General features: G+C 38.3%; 1 protein-coding gene across 1 annotated transcript in view; it reads left to right on the top strand.

The window, feature by feature from the left end:
* MBD5 (methyl-CpG binding domain protein 5) overlaps positions 1-12306 on the top strand; it is a 402271-nt gene that overhangs the window by 346857 nt on the left and 43108 nt on the right. The window contains exons 8-9 of the mRNA XM_081096408.1: positions 426-606; positions 4931-7066. Of these exons, the coding sequence (XP_080952534.1) occupies positions 426-606; positions 4931-7066 (2317 nt within the window). The remainder of the gene's footprint in view (positions 1-425; positions 607-4930; positions 7067-12306) is intronic.

Raw genomic sequence — 12306 nt, 5'->3', positions numbered from 1 at the left:
CACAATAAGATTATTTTAATAGAAGAGTAGATTTTTAATAGGTGAAAAGGTAATATTAATATAGTAATAAAATAAAGCCAAAGGAAAAGTTAGCACATAGAAGTGTCAGCTTTTGGATTTTTAAACTGAACTTCATCTATTTTTGTACTGTTATAACAGCAGGAAATATAACATCAGGGAATGTAGATAATATACCTTTGCATATATTTATCTTGGCTATCGTGGAATTAGGATAATTTTCATTATTTACTGTGCCACTAAAAGCCAGAGTACTATTAAGTTACATAAAGTTGCTTTTCTTAAATAACTTGAGAAAGTTTTATTCATATTGATGGCCTAATCTATGTAAAGGAATGTTTTAACAAAGCAACTTTTTATGTTATGCTTTTATGACATCCTCTAAACTGAGGCCATTCTTTTTCCAGGTGTTTAATTTTGATCCGGGAGCTGCTGTGAAGCAGAGAACTGCAGAAGATGTTAAAGCCGATGAAGATGTCACAAAGCTATGCATCCATAAAAGGAAAATCATCGCAGTGGCCACACTTCATAAAAGCATGGAAGCCCCACATCCTTCTCTGGTGCTTACCAGTCCCGGAGGAGGAACAAGTATGTAACCTGGGGAAGGGTTTAGGAATCCCACCCCACCCCCTCCTCTCCTCGCGGAGTCATGGGAGATCACTTTGCCAAGCATTTTCCAAGTCCACTTTTCAAACAGGCACAATGCTTTTAAAGTTATGAGTGTCTTATCATTTTATTACAAGTAGCAAACTCATTCTGAAAAATCCCATGAAGTTGTTTCCCAAAATGTCCTATCCAAACCACCTAGTTAAACAATTAGAGTCTGATTAGCACATGCACATATTATGCGGGTATGGAGCTGGGCTAACAAAAGAGAAAGTGATACAAATTTTTAGGAATCAGAGGTAGCCTTTTTCTTAAGGTTGTACTTGAATGTGTGGTATCAAATCCTCAAATGCAACTAATAATATTTTTAAGAACTAGCAGTGTTATTTTTTTCTGTCATTTTATAGCTATTTATTGAGCACCTACTAGTAGATCTTACCTTTTTAGGAACTTTTTATACCTCCCCCAACACACCTGTATGCATGAATGCATGCTTTCATATTTTTTTAAAATTTCACAATGCAGAAAAATTGCATGAACAGTTTATTGAATACCATGTACCCTTCATCTAGATTCACCAATTAACAATTTTGTTTTAGAAATTACCATGAAAATTGGCACCTAAATAGTTCAACACACACAGACGTTCTCCTCACAAACCAAAATCTAATTGTCACATTTAGGAACTTTAACACTGATATAATATTATGATACAATATTATCTAATATGTAATCTGTATTCAAATTCCTCCTGTTGTCCTAATAATTTCTTATAGTTATTTTTAAACCAAGTTTTCTTTTTTAATCCAGGATGCAATCAAAGATTGTGCACTGCAATTAGTTGTTCCATTTCTTTACTCTGCATCAGTTCCCCATCTTTCGTTCTTTCATGGCACTGACATTGTTGAAGAGTCCAGGTCAATGTTAATAGGACGTTCCTCAATTTGGATTTGCCTGATTGTTTCCTCATTTATATTCAAGTTAAAAATTTTTTGCTAGGAATACTGCACAGGTGATGTTATGTCCTCCTCAGGAGGTACATAATGTCAATTTATCCCATATTGATGACATTAAGTTTGATTGCTTGTGTATAGTTATATCCATCTGATCACTCCATTGTTAAGGTACTTTTGACCTTTAAGATTAATATGAATCTGTGGAATTATGATTTGAGACTGGGGAACTTCTTTTTGTAATGGCTAGTATATAAACTCCCTCCAAAATATTACAATCTACTTAGCACTTGGATAGTAATTCAGAATAAAATGTGACTAAGTGCCAAAGTGTTCGCTTATGAAAGCTAAGTGATGTTCTGCAGAGCTCTAAATACAGCTGATGAGTGGCCCCTGTAGTGATCAGAGAAGGCTTTACAGCAGAACTCAGATTTGAACCAACCTGGAAAGTTTCAGGATTTAGAAATATGAGGGAAATAAGAAAATTCTTGTCCAGAATGAGTAAATCGATAATGTGGAAACTAATCTGACTTGAGGGGAAGATTAAGCCTGTGTAGGTAAGTTGGGGTCAAATTATGGACTTACAAAGAGGAGCAGTTGTGACATCGGACAGGTAAAGATTGACACTCAGCACTCATGTGAGGAGAGCGGGGAGATAAGTTAGCAGCTATGACCAGAGAGCTCCTTCCCAATAACCTCTAACCTTTACGCTTGAACAGGAATGATCAGAAAAATATTGTTCCACTGAGGTATGTAAGAAAAAACAGTCTTTTAAGGGATTTTTTTTTCTTTTGATGAGCTACATTTTTTTTAATTAAAAACAAATATTGCCACAGTTTAAAGACATTTAATAGTAATAAATTATTTAACATTTACCGATATCTTGCCACCTCAACATAGCTATGGTTTCACTTTTGTATATGCTCATATCTGCTGCTGTCTCATATCAAACAGTTTTACCTCTTTTTACATTCTGCCTTGTTGCCTTTTTAATGACCATAACAGAGTCTTGATCTGGTTCTCAACTTTTCATATCTTAACAAGTTTCATTATTAAAAAATAAAGATAAATATTTAACTGGAACTGGTTTAAGAGGCATATCTCCATCCACTCTTACAATGGTTTACTTTATTGGATTAATTGTCTCTTTTACTAGCTTCAGACATAACATTTATATCAACTTCATAATTTTATGAAATTGATATCTATCTTAACATTTAATTATTTAAAGCTCAACCTTAAATGTTAAGAAGACTCATATAGTAATTTTCACTCCAACATGCATAAACATACATTTACTTTCTGCTTATTCTTTTGAAAGGTCTACATGAAAGCCCTTGATGGGTACCTAGCATTTATATTTGCCAGCTCTCCTAATACTTTAGTTCCTACGTGTAACATAACAGCGGCATGACTTTTATTTGTTTATTTAGTATTCCTATTATTTTAAAGATGGTAACTAGGTTTCCCCAGGTATGGAAGAAATCCTTTCTAAAACACAACTATTTTCTAAATTCTGTTGTATGTTTTTTTCTGTCTGTTGTACATTTAAAAATGCCAATGTCTACATTTTTAATCACTTAACTATAAATAATTATAGAAATACCCAGGAAAAGACACAAGTCTAGAGTGTTGTTCCCGAGGAGAACACAGTCAGTCCTGTGATAAGGCTAATACAGGTGCCTGCCTTCCCACCATGAGCCATGCCTAGTACCCAACTACTTTTCATATATTATTTTTATTGCAAACTTTGAAAATCTCTTTTTAACAAGAAAATAAGTTCAGTTGAGTTTATCTGCTACAATTCTCTTATATCATTGGTTCTCAACTTTTCATATATTCAGAAATTACTCTATCCAGAACCTTCACCATGCTAGAAACAGAAAGCCCACATTTCCAAAGAAAAATATATGTTCGCTGCATTCTCTTACTTTTTGAATGCACCCTAACTGGATTTCATTTTTTAAGACAAAGCACTGTCTTAAAAAAAAAACATTATCTGATTTGATCTGTGTACTGCCTCGCAGGTAGAAGTATATTTATCTTAGATGTGCAGGTATCCATGTAAGTAGGTGTACTTCTGATTGCAAATGAAACCAGGTGTACTTGCCAATATGTTGTAAGTCCCAGAATGGGGATGGCCAGCATATAGTATGAGTGAAGCCACTCTAACCCCTGTGCCTGTAGTAGACTCAGTGGCATTTTCTACAGAGCCCAGCAAGGCTCAGCAGCCTTTCCATCATAGCCCTCTAATCAGCCTGTTGATGGGACCAGTTGATGGGACTTGGCCTAGGAAATCAATTTTATTTACTATCCCTGTTTTACAAGGTACAACTTTATAAAATAGTGAAACATCCTTAGGGGCTAAAAAACTTGAACCTAGAATTCTAACAAGATAAAGTGAAAGCTCTGTCCAGTGGGCCAGCTTGCTTTTGTTGCCTGTATTCCGTTGATCTCCAAAGGGACTGAAGGGACTCCAAAGGCCAGTGAGGGAGAGATGCACTCTGTAGGAAGAGGAATGGCAATTAGAACCCAGTACTAAAGATTTGGCAGTCTAAATGTTGCATAGGAATTCTATCCTAATAAAAGAATTGCAGCCTTTTACCTGAGTTGACTGGCTAAAGTTGTTTTTACAGTAATGACTGGTTAACATCAAAGAAACTGCAGTGTTAGAGACTTGATTGGAAGTTAGGTGTGATTGCAGTATCACTGCATTTACCATTGTCATCACTCCCATTATAAAAGATTCTGAACTCCATTCACTTAATTCACAAAAATTAAGACTCTTTTACAGTGAAAATGTTTGGGATACAGAAGTGTTTCTATAGCTGTCCCGATGAGGTTTCAGTAAGATAACAGAAACATTTATAGGGCAACAGATTTTCTGGTAAAAATGGCAATTCATTTAAATCACCCAAGAAAATATGCCACACAGATAATAATTTTCTATTGTAACTGTGTTCCTAAAAATTTCAAATTCAACAAGATAGTAGCATCATCAATTCTATGTGGGCTGTCAATCTTGATTTTACATATTCTAAATAGTATTAGAATGGCGAATGTCAGTATGAACTGATTCAGATTTTCATTCTTTCTCAACAGATAAGAGGCAAACAAGCATAATGAGCAGTTAACTGAGGACCTTTGGCCAACTAAGGGAGAATAATGTGCACTTCTAAATCAAAATTTAATGTAGAGTGGAGAATTTCTAGTTGCATGGAGGCACGGCTTCTATTTGCAAAGTTCTATTTCCAGCTGCCCTTCCTTCCTCTTTTCCTCCCTCCTCATCCCCCACCCCCAAATACAAAAGAACTGAGATGACTTAACAGATTTTTCTTTTTCTTTCACATCAGATGCGACTCCAGTAGTACCTTCACGGGCAGCAACTCCAAGATCCGTAAGAAATAAGTCTCATGAAGGAATTACAAATTCTGTAATGCCTGAATGTAAGCATCCTTTCAAGTTAATGATGGGATCATCAAATGCCATGGGAAGGCTCTATGTACAAGAACTGCCTGGAAGCCAGCAACAAGAACTCCACCCTGTCTACCCCCGGCAAAGATTGGGCAGCAGTGAACATGGACAGAAATCTCCATTCCGTGGCAGCCATGGAGGCCTGCCCAGCCCAGCGTCGTCAGGATCCCAGATTTATGGAGATGGCTCAATCTCTCCGAGGACTGACCCACTTGGAAGCCCTGATGTTTTCACAAGAAATAATCCTGGTTTTCATGGAGCTCCCAATTCTAGTCCTATTCACCTGAATAGGACTCCTCTCTCTCCACCTTCAGTAATGCTACACGGTTCTCCTGTACAGTCATCCTGTGCAATGGCTGGAAGGACTAATATACCTCTTTCCCCAACCTTGACTACAAAGAGTCCAGTAATGAAAAAACCAATGTGTAATTTTTCAAATAATATGGAAATACCACGAGCAATGTTCCACCACAAACTACCCCACGGCCCACCTCCCCCTCCTCCACCTTCTTGTGCTCTTCAGAAAAAGCCATTAACATCTGAGAAAGATCCACTTGGCATTCTTGACCCTATTCCTAGTAAACCGGCGAATCAGAACCCTGTTATCATTAATCCAACTAGTTTCCATTCAAATGTCCACTCTCAGGTACCTGTGATGAATGTAAGCATGCCTCCTGCTGTTGTTCCTTTGCCAAGTAATCTCCCTTTGCCAACCGTAAAACCTGGTCACATGAATCATGGGAGTCATGTTCAAAGAGTTCAGCATTCAGCTTCAACCTCCCTGTCCCCTTCTCCAGTGACGTCCCCAGTGCACATGATGGGGGCTGGAATCGGAAGGATTGAGGCTTCGCCCCAAAGATCACGCTCATCTTCCACATCATCAGATCATGGAAATTTCATGATGCCACCTCTAGGACCCCAAGCGGCTTGCAGTGGTATTAAGGTTCCACCCAGGTCACCAAGGTCAACAATAGGGTCCCCACGGCCATCAATGCCATCAAGCCCTTCCACCAAGTCCGATGGACATCATCAGTACAAGGATATCCCTAACCCATTAATTGCTGGAATGAGTAATGTACTAACTACCCCAAGCAGTGCCGCCTTTCCTGCTGCATCTGCCGGAAGTGGTTCTGTAAAGAGTCAGCCTGGTTTGCTGGGAATGCCTTTAAATCAGATCTTGAACCAGCACAATGCTGCCTCCTTTCCAGCAAGTAGTTTACTCTCAGCAGCAGCCAAAGCACAGCTAGCAAATCAAAACAAACTTGCTAGTAACAACAGTAGCAGCAGTAGCAATTCCGGAGCTGTTGCTGGCAGTGGCAACACTGAAGGACATAGCACTTTAAACACCATGTTCCCTCCTACTGCCAACATGCTTCTCCCAACAGGTGAAGGGCAAAGTGGGCGAGCAGCGCTAAGAGATAAGCTGATGTCTCAGCAAAAAGACTCACTGCGGAAAAGAAAACAGCCTCCTTCCACAGTTCTGAGTTTGCTCAGACAGTCTCAAATGGATAGTTCTTCAGTTCCCAAACCTGGACCCGACTTGCTGAGGAAGCAAAGTCAGGGTTCTTTCCCCATCAGTTCAATGTCTCAGTTACTACAGTCTATGAGTTGTCAAAGCTCTCACTTGAGTAGCAATAGTACCCCGGGTTGTGGGGCCTCCAATACTGCTTTGCCTTGCTCTGCTAACCAGCTGCATTTTACAGACCCCAGTGTGAACTCCAGTGTTCTTCAGAATTCACTGACACAGAACATCCCTGTACGAGGGGAAGCCGTGCACTGCCACAACGCAAACACTAACTTTGTTCACAGTCACAATTCAGTCCCCAACCACCATCTTGCAGGTTTGATCAATCAGATTCAGGCTAGCGGGAACTGTGGGACGCTCAGTCAGTCGGGCATGGCTTTAGGAAACTCATTACATCCCAATCCACCTCAGTCAAGAATTTCAGCGTCCTCCACTCCAGTGATACCAAACAGCATTGTTAGCAGCTATAATCAAACAAGTTCTGAAGCAGGTATGGTTTTCTTAGAAAAAAGTACCCAGAGGTACTAAACTTTTCTACGTTTTTTTAAAGTTTGTACCAAAATATTTATTATGATAAGCAATGATCCTCTTTCCCCATTGTGAAATTCTCATCGTTTCTTTAGTATTTATAATGTTATTTACAGAATGCTAGGGATTTGTCTACTAGGGAAAAACAACAGCCATGGGGATTCCATTTGTTTCCGTTATTTGTTGTCAATCTGTGTCGTTTCGAATATCATTCAACTTTCAGTTGGTCGTGTAACCACTGGACTCTTAACTACAGAAGCCATAGAAGGCAGGGCATGCTGGCTTATGAGCCAGGTTCTTGTCTCTTGCAATATAAGATCTGTGTCCCCTAGCTTTTGTTTGTATTCAGGTAAATGAAGCTCATCTTGGAAAACCCAAAAAGGCAAAGATAAACGGATGTTCTGTTCTTGCTGCTGACCAGAAATAGGTGAATGGATAGGAAGAGGTAACCAGAAGTTGTATGAAGTAGAAAGCTGTCTTCTAATGTGTTTTCTTATCCTAGTTTGCTATCATTTATTATTATTTGTTTGAGAAAATTAAAAAATGGATATTGACTACTCCCTTTTTAAAAAGGGTAATAATTTAAGTTTTCTAATAAAAAAAAAAAAGGCTTGAAAACCTGATTTCCAGAATTTTTGATCTTGATATTGTTTTACAGTTTTCTTGTAGAACTAAACCATTATTTTTAGCAGTGACATTTAGGTTTTGAACCCAAATTTATTGTATCTTTTCATCCACTATTAATGGAGACAAGTCTATTTAAAAGCAGACACATTAGAAAGAACTGCATTTTGTGCAATAGATTCCTCAGATACTATTATTTTAAAAAATGTAAAGAGGGAACTTCATCGAGACATCAGAAAACTTGGCCATGAAAACATTAGAAAGAATACCCAAAAACACAGCACTAATGATTTGGGAGATTTGTGGGAAATGCCAGGGAGAAAATAAAAGGTGGTTGTTGAGACAAAATTTAAATATGAAAATAGTGGGCTTTAAAAACCAGAGTGCTTCTGAAAATGAGAAGACTGCTGAGGCGTCTAATAATAAGCTGCTGTACAGGCATGTATAGACTGTATCGTACGACCTTGCTGGGACAGCACTGTGACCTACATCTTTGTTACTGATGGTTAGATCAAGTGTTTCTTCCCAGTGTCACTGCCTACACCTGCCATCCTCCACAACTCATGTTCGTGTTGTCTTGTTGTCAGTATTTAATGCAGAACTATTCATTGGCCTCTTGTGTTAAAAAGAATATGAAGTGGAGAAGATAATTGAAATCATTAGTGCCTTCTTGATAGTCTTAGTCTAAGGAATTTCATGAAACTATGTTTTGTGTTTAACAGGATACTTATTACAAATGGGCTTCTAGCTTTTCAATGACTCATATTCCTTTTTAGATAATTCCACACAAATGAAAATTTAATCTTGTGCACTTATCAGATTAAAGTTACGTGAAATAAGAAACTATTTTAAATATTTATTAAGCATACTTTCAATCATTTATATGAGAATTGTTCGTTTTGTTGTATTATATCTTCACATTTTGATACCCCTTACCTCAACTTACTTTGTTTCAGGTCTCAGTTCATATTGAAAAGTGTATGTATTTTATTAATGATGTATTTAAGTTTATATGTAAAGACAAACATTTATTTATATTCTTGTTTCATCTGGATGTCAATTGTAGACTTATTTTATATAGTCTTAAACATGTATTTTCTTGTTCCTCGCATCTGTGTAAAACATTGGATCCGGATTCCCAGTGTTGGGAGTATCAAAACACACAAGTTTAAAATTAACTAATGTAAGAAAAGTGCTGGCATATAAATAGCTAAAAGGGGTAAGAATAAATGTCTAGTAATGATATGGATGTGACCAGTCATATGTAAGCTAACAGAGAGCATGTGCTTGATGAAAACTTAGGTCAGTAAGAATCTTTAAAATATCAAACTTAATAAAATTAAATACTAATTAATATACATAGATTGAATATGCAGCTGGTTATGAAAATGAGTAGATTTACTAATTAATATAACTATTTTGATGAGCTGAACATCGAAGAGGTCTCTAATGCCATTTTTCTTTTTGATATGTAGTGAACTGTGTCACTGAATGTTCTGTCACTGTAATTGCTTACACTAAATATTTATTTACACTGACTTTGTTCATCCATCCAATAAGCACCCAGGCTGGGCATTCATTCATAGTCAGACAGCAGATGACGGTCACAATTATCTCTGTAAGTTTTGCTGGATATTCCTAGCATACTAGGTAGATATTAGGTGAAAACACTTTATTCTTAAAATGTTACTTATAGCTATTATTAAGTACCTACTAATGTACCAGGTGATTTACCTAGATTATTTCTAACATATACAGCTTTCCAAAGCATAAGGCATCATTGTCCCCATTTTCCAGATGAGTAAATTGAATGTCAGAGAACTTAACTGTCCAAGATCATATATAACTGAAATCAAATTTGAACTCGGGTTCATCTAATTCTAAAATTTGTTTTCTTTTCAGCTGCATAAGTTCTTCAACTGAAACATTTAGTGGTTAAAAAAAACTCTTTTCACTTTCAACATCTTAAAAAAATACCCAACAGAAAATGAATTGAAGCATGTTACAAGCCACGTTTTTAAACTTGTGACAACAGTCGGTTATTTTTGCCTTCTCTCTGTGGACTCAAATATTATAGTATACAACAATTAGAATGTTTGTGTCAATGCTGGTGAATTGTGAAAAATATCAAGAGAACTACCCTTCATTTGCTAATCTAATTTGGTGACCTTTATTTTAATGAATTGGTATCATCTGACTCAAATAAGAATGGGTTTCCTAGTGGATAACATGTCATTAGACTTTTAAAGGAGGCGACTATGCATTTACTAGTCTTGTCATTCACAGTGTGATACACAGTGAGGGTAAGAGACTAAGGTAACACAGGCCAGCTCTGCTCCACGGTGACGGAGCCTGGACAGAGCTCAGGTGGCCTCCTATGCAATCCAGAGCCCTTTATCCACTTTCTGAAGCAACAGTTCAAAAATGTTACATTAAGACATCTATTAAGACAAAAAATCACTTGATCTCAAAATGCTTTATTCTATTGGTAATTTATTTTCTAAATCTTCATTTAAAGAGTTTTTCTATTACAAACAACCCAGGTACAGATTTTTATTTTTTTAATTTTTTTGGCCTGTAAGTGAATTCTATGGGACACACTCAAGTATGGGAATTGGAGGCAAAGTTAATTTTTTTTTAAAAATCAGATAAAAGATATGAAATGCTTAGAAAACATTTTGTGAAACTTAGATATCAAGGCTTTATTGGTTCTATTTGGAGTTTTGAAATTGCCTTTCCACTAAAGCTCTCTAAACATTTGCATTGTAAAGTTTACAGGTTTCTGTTAGCGTTTTGGATATCAGATTTTAAGTAAGGTCTAATATTTCACGTGACAGATCAAGAAACTGACCAATAGGAGGTGGCAAAGCAAAGTTGTGGATCTGGCCACCAACTCCCAAAGTTCCTGATCTCAGTGCAAACACTCAAACTGCCGAAGGCGGGCTGTTCAGAGAGCCCTCACGCATGTACTTTGAAAGTAACTTTCAATGTATGAAGAGAGACAGGTTTCAGCATGTTTTGTGGGGGTTTGGTTTAGAGAGGAATCCAAAATCAAGTGCCCTTGACTCAAATTTCTTTTCTCCTGGCCTCTGCCTCTGCCTGCCTGCTGACCTCAGAACAGAAGCACACATGCCAGGAACCCGGGCCTCTGTGGGGACTTAGCTCCGGCAGCCCAGCCACCAGGGCCTCTGCGGGGACTTAGCTCCGGCAGCCCAGCCACCAGGGCCTCTGCGGGGACTTAGCTCCATCAGTGCCCAGCCACCAGGGCCTCTGCGGGGACTTAGCTCCGTCAGTGCCCAGCCACCAGGGCCTCTGCGGAGACTTAGCTCCGTCAGTGCCCAGCCACCAGGGCCTCTGCAAGGACTTAGCTCCGTCAGTGCCCAGCCACCAGGGCCTCTGCGAGGACTTAGCTCCGTCAGTGCCCAGCCACCAGGGCCTCTGCAAGGACTTAGCTCCATCAGTGCCCAGCCACCAGGGCCTCTGCAAGGACTTAGCTCCGTCAGTGCCCAGCCACCAGGGCCTCTGCAAGGACTTAGCTCCGTCAGTGCCCAGCCACCAGGGCCTCTGCAAGGACTTAGCTCCGTCAGTGCCCAGCCACCAGGGCCTCTGCAAGGACTTAGCTCCGTCAGTGCCCAGCCACCAGGGCCTCTGCGGGGACTTTGCTCCGTCAGTGCCCAGCCACCAGGGCCTCTGTGGGGACTTGGTCCCTCAGTGCCCACATTACAGCCAACACATCCTTTCCGTGGCCCTGTGGTTTTTTTTCCAATTTTCAAAGAAACAAAAAGATTTAGACTATTCTGCTAACTTAACTGAACCTTGCTTTACTCCAATATGATAAGGTCATTAAATACAACTTTTTTACTTTAAAATGCTTTTTATGTTCTCTTATTTTTCCCCTAAGAAAATCATGAAATCAACTCATCTAAACACATGAAAATAAATTCTCTGAATGCTCAGAGTATGAGTTTGTACCGGAAGAGAAAATAACTGAAACATTTATTTGCCTTAACTGTTAAAGATATAAATTGACTGGCCGAAACCGGTTTGGCTCAGTGGATAGAGCGTCGGCTTGCGGACTGAAAGGTCCCAGGTTCGATTCCGGTCAAGGGCATGTACCTGGGTTGCGGGCACATCCCCAGTAGGAGGTGTGCAGGAGGCAGCTGATCGATGTTTCTCTCTCATCGATGTTTCTAACTCTCTATCTCTCTCCCTTCCTCTCTGTAAAAAATCAATAAAATATATTTAAAAAAAAAAAAGATATAAATTGACTGTAAGAATAATACAAATAAACCTACAAATAAATATATGTTCATGGATATTTATATATATATATTTTTTTAAACTCTGGAAAAGACATGTTTTATTTCAGCATAAAATGCATTTGATTAAAACTCAGTATAACCATTGATATGGTAGGTATTAGAAAATGAAATAGAGACCACAAAAGAACACTCTTGGTAAAAGACTGCAAAGTAATAAGCTTGTGTTTTTGTTGTTGTTGTTCTATATATTTATTTATTCTCAGAAGATGCCAGACAGAAAATAAAGGGAAATTGTCATTTCCTACATGTTACAGGT

Source organism: Myotis nattereri (assembly GCF_964212035.1).
Source record: "Myotis nattereri genome assembly, chromosome: 7".
Taxonomy (NCBI): Eukaryota; Metazoa; Chordata; class Mammalia; order Chiroptera; family Vespertilionidae; genus Myotis; species Myotis nattereri.
The sequence above is the reverse complement of the archived record's forward strand: the minus strand, read 5'-3'. Positions and strand labels throughout refer to the sequence as shown.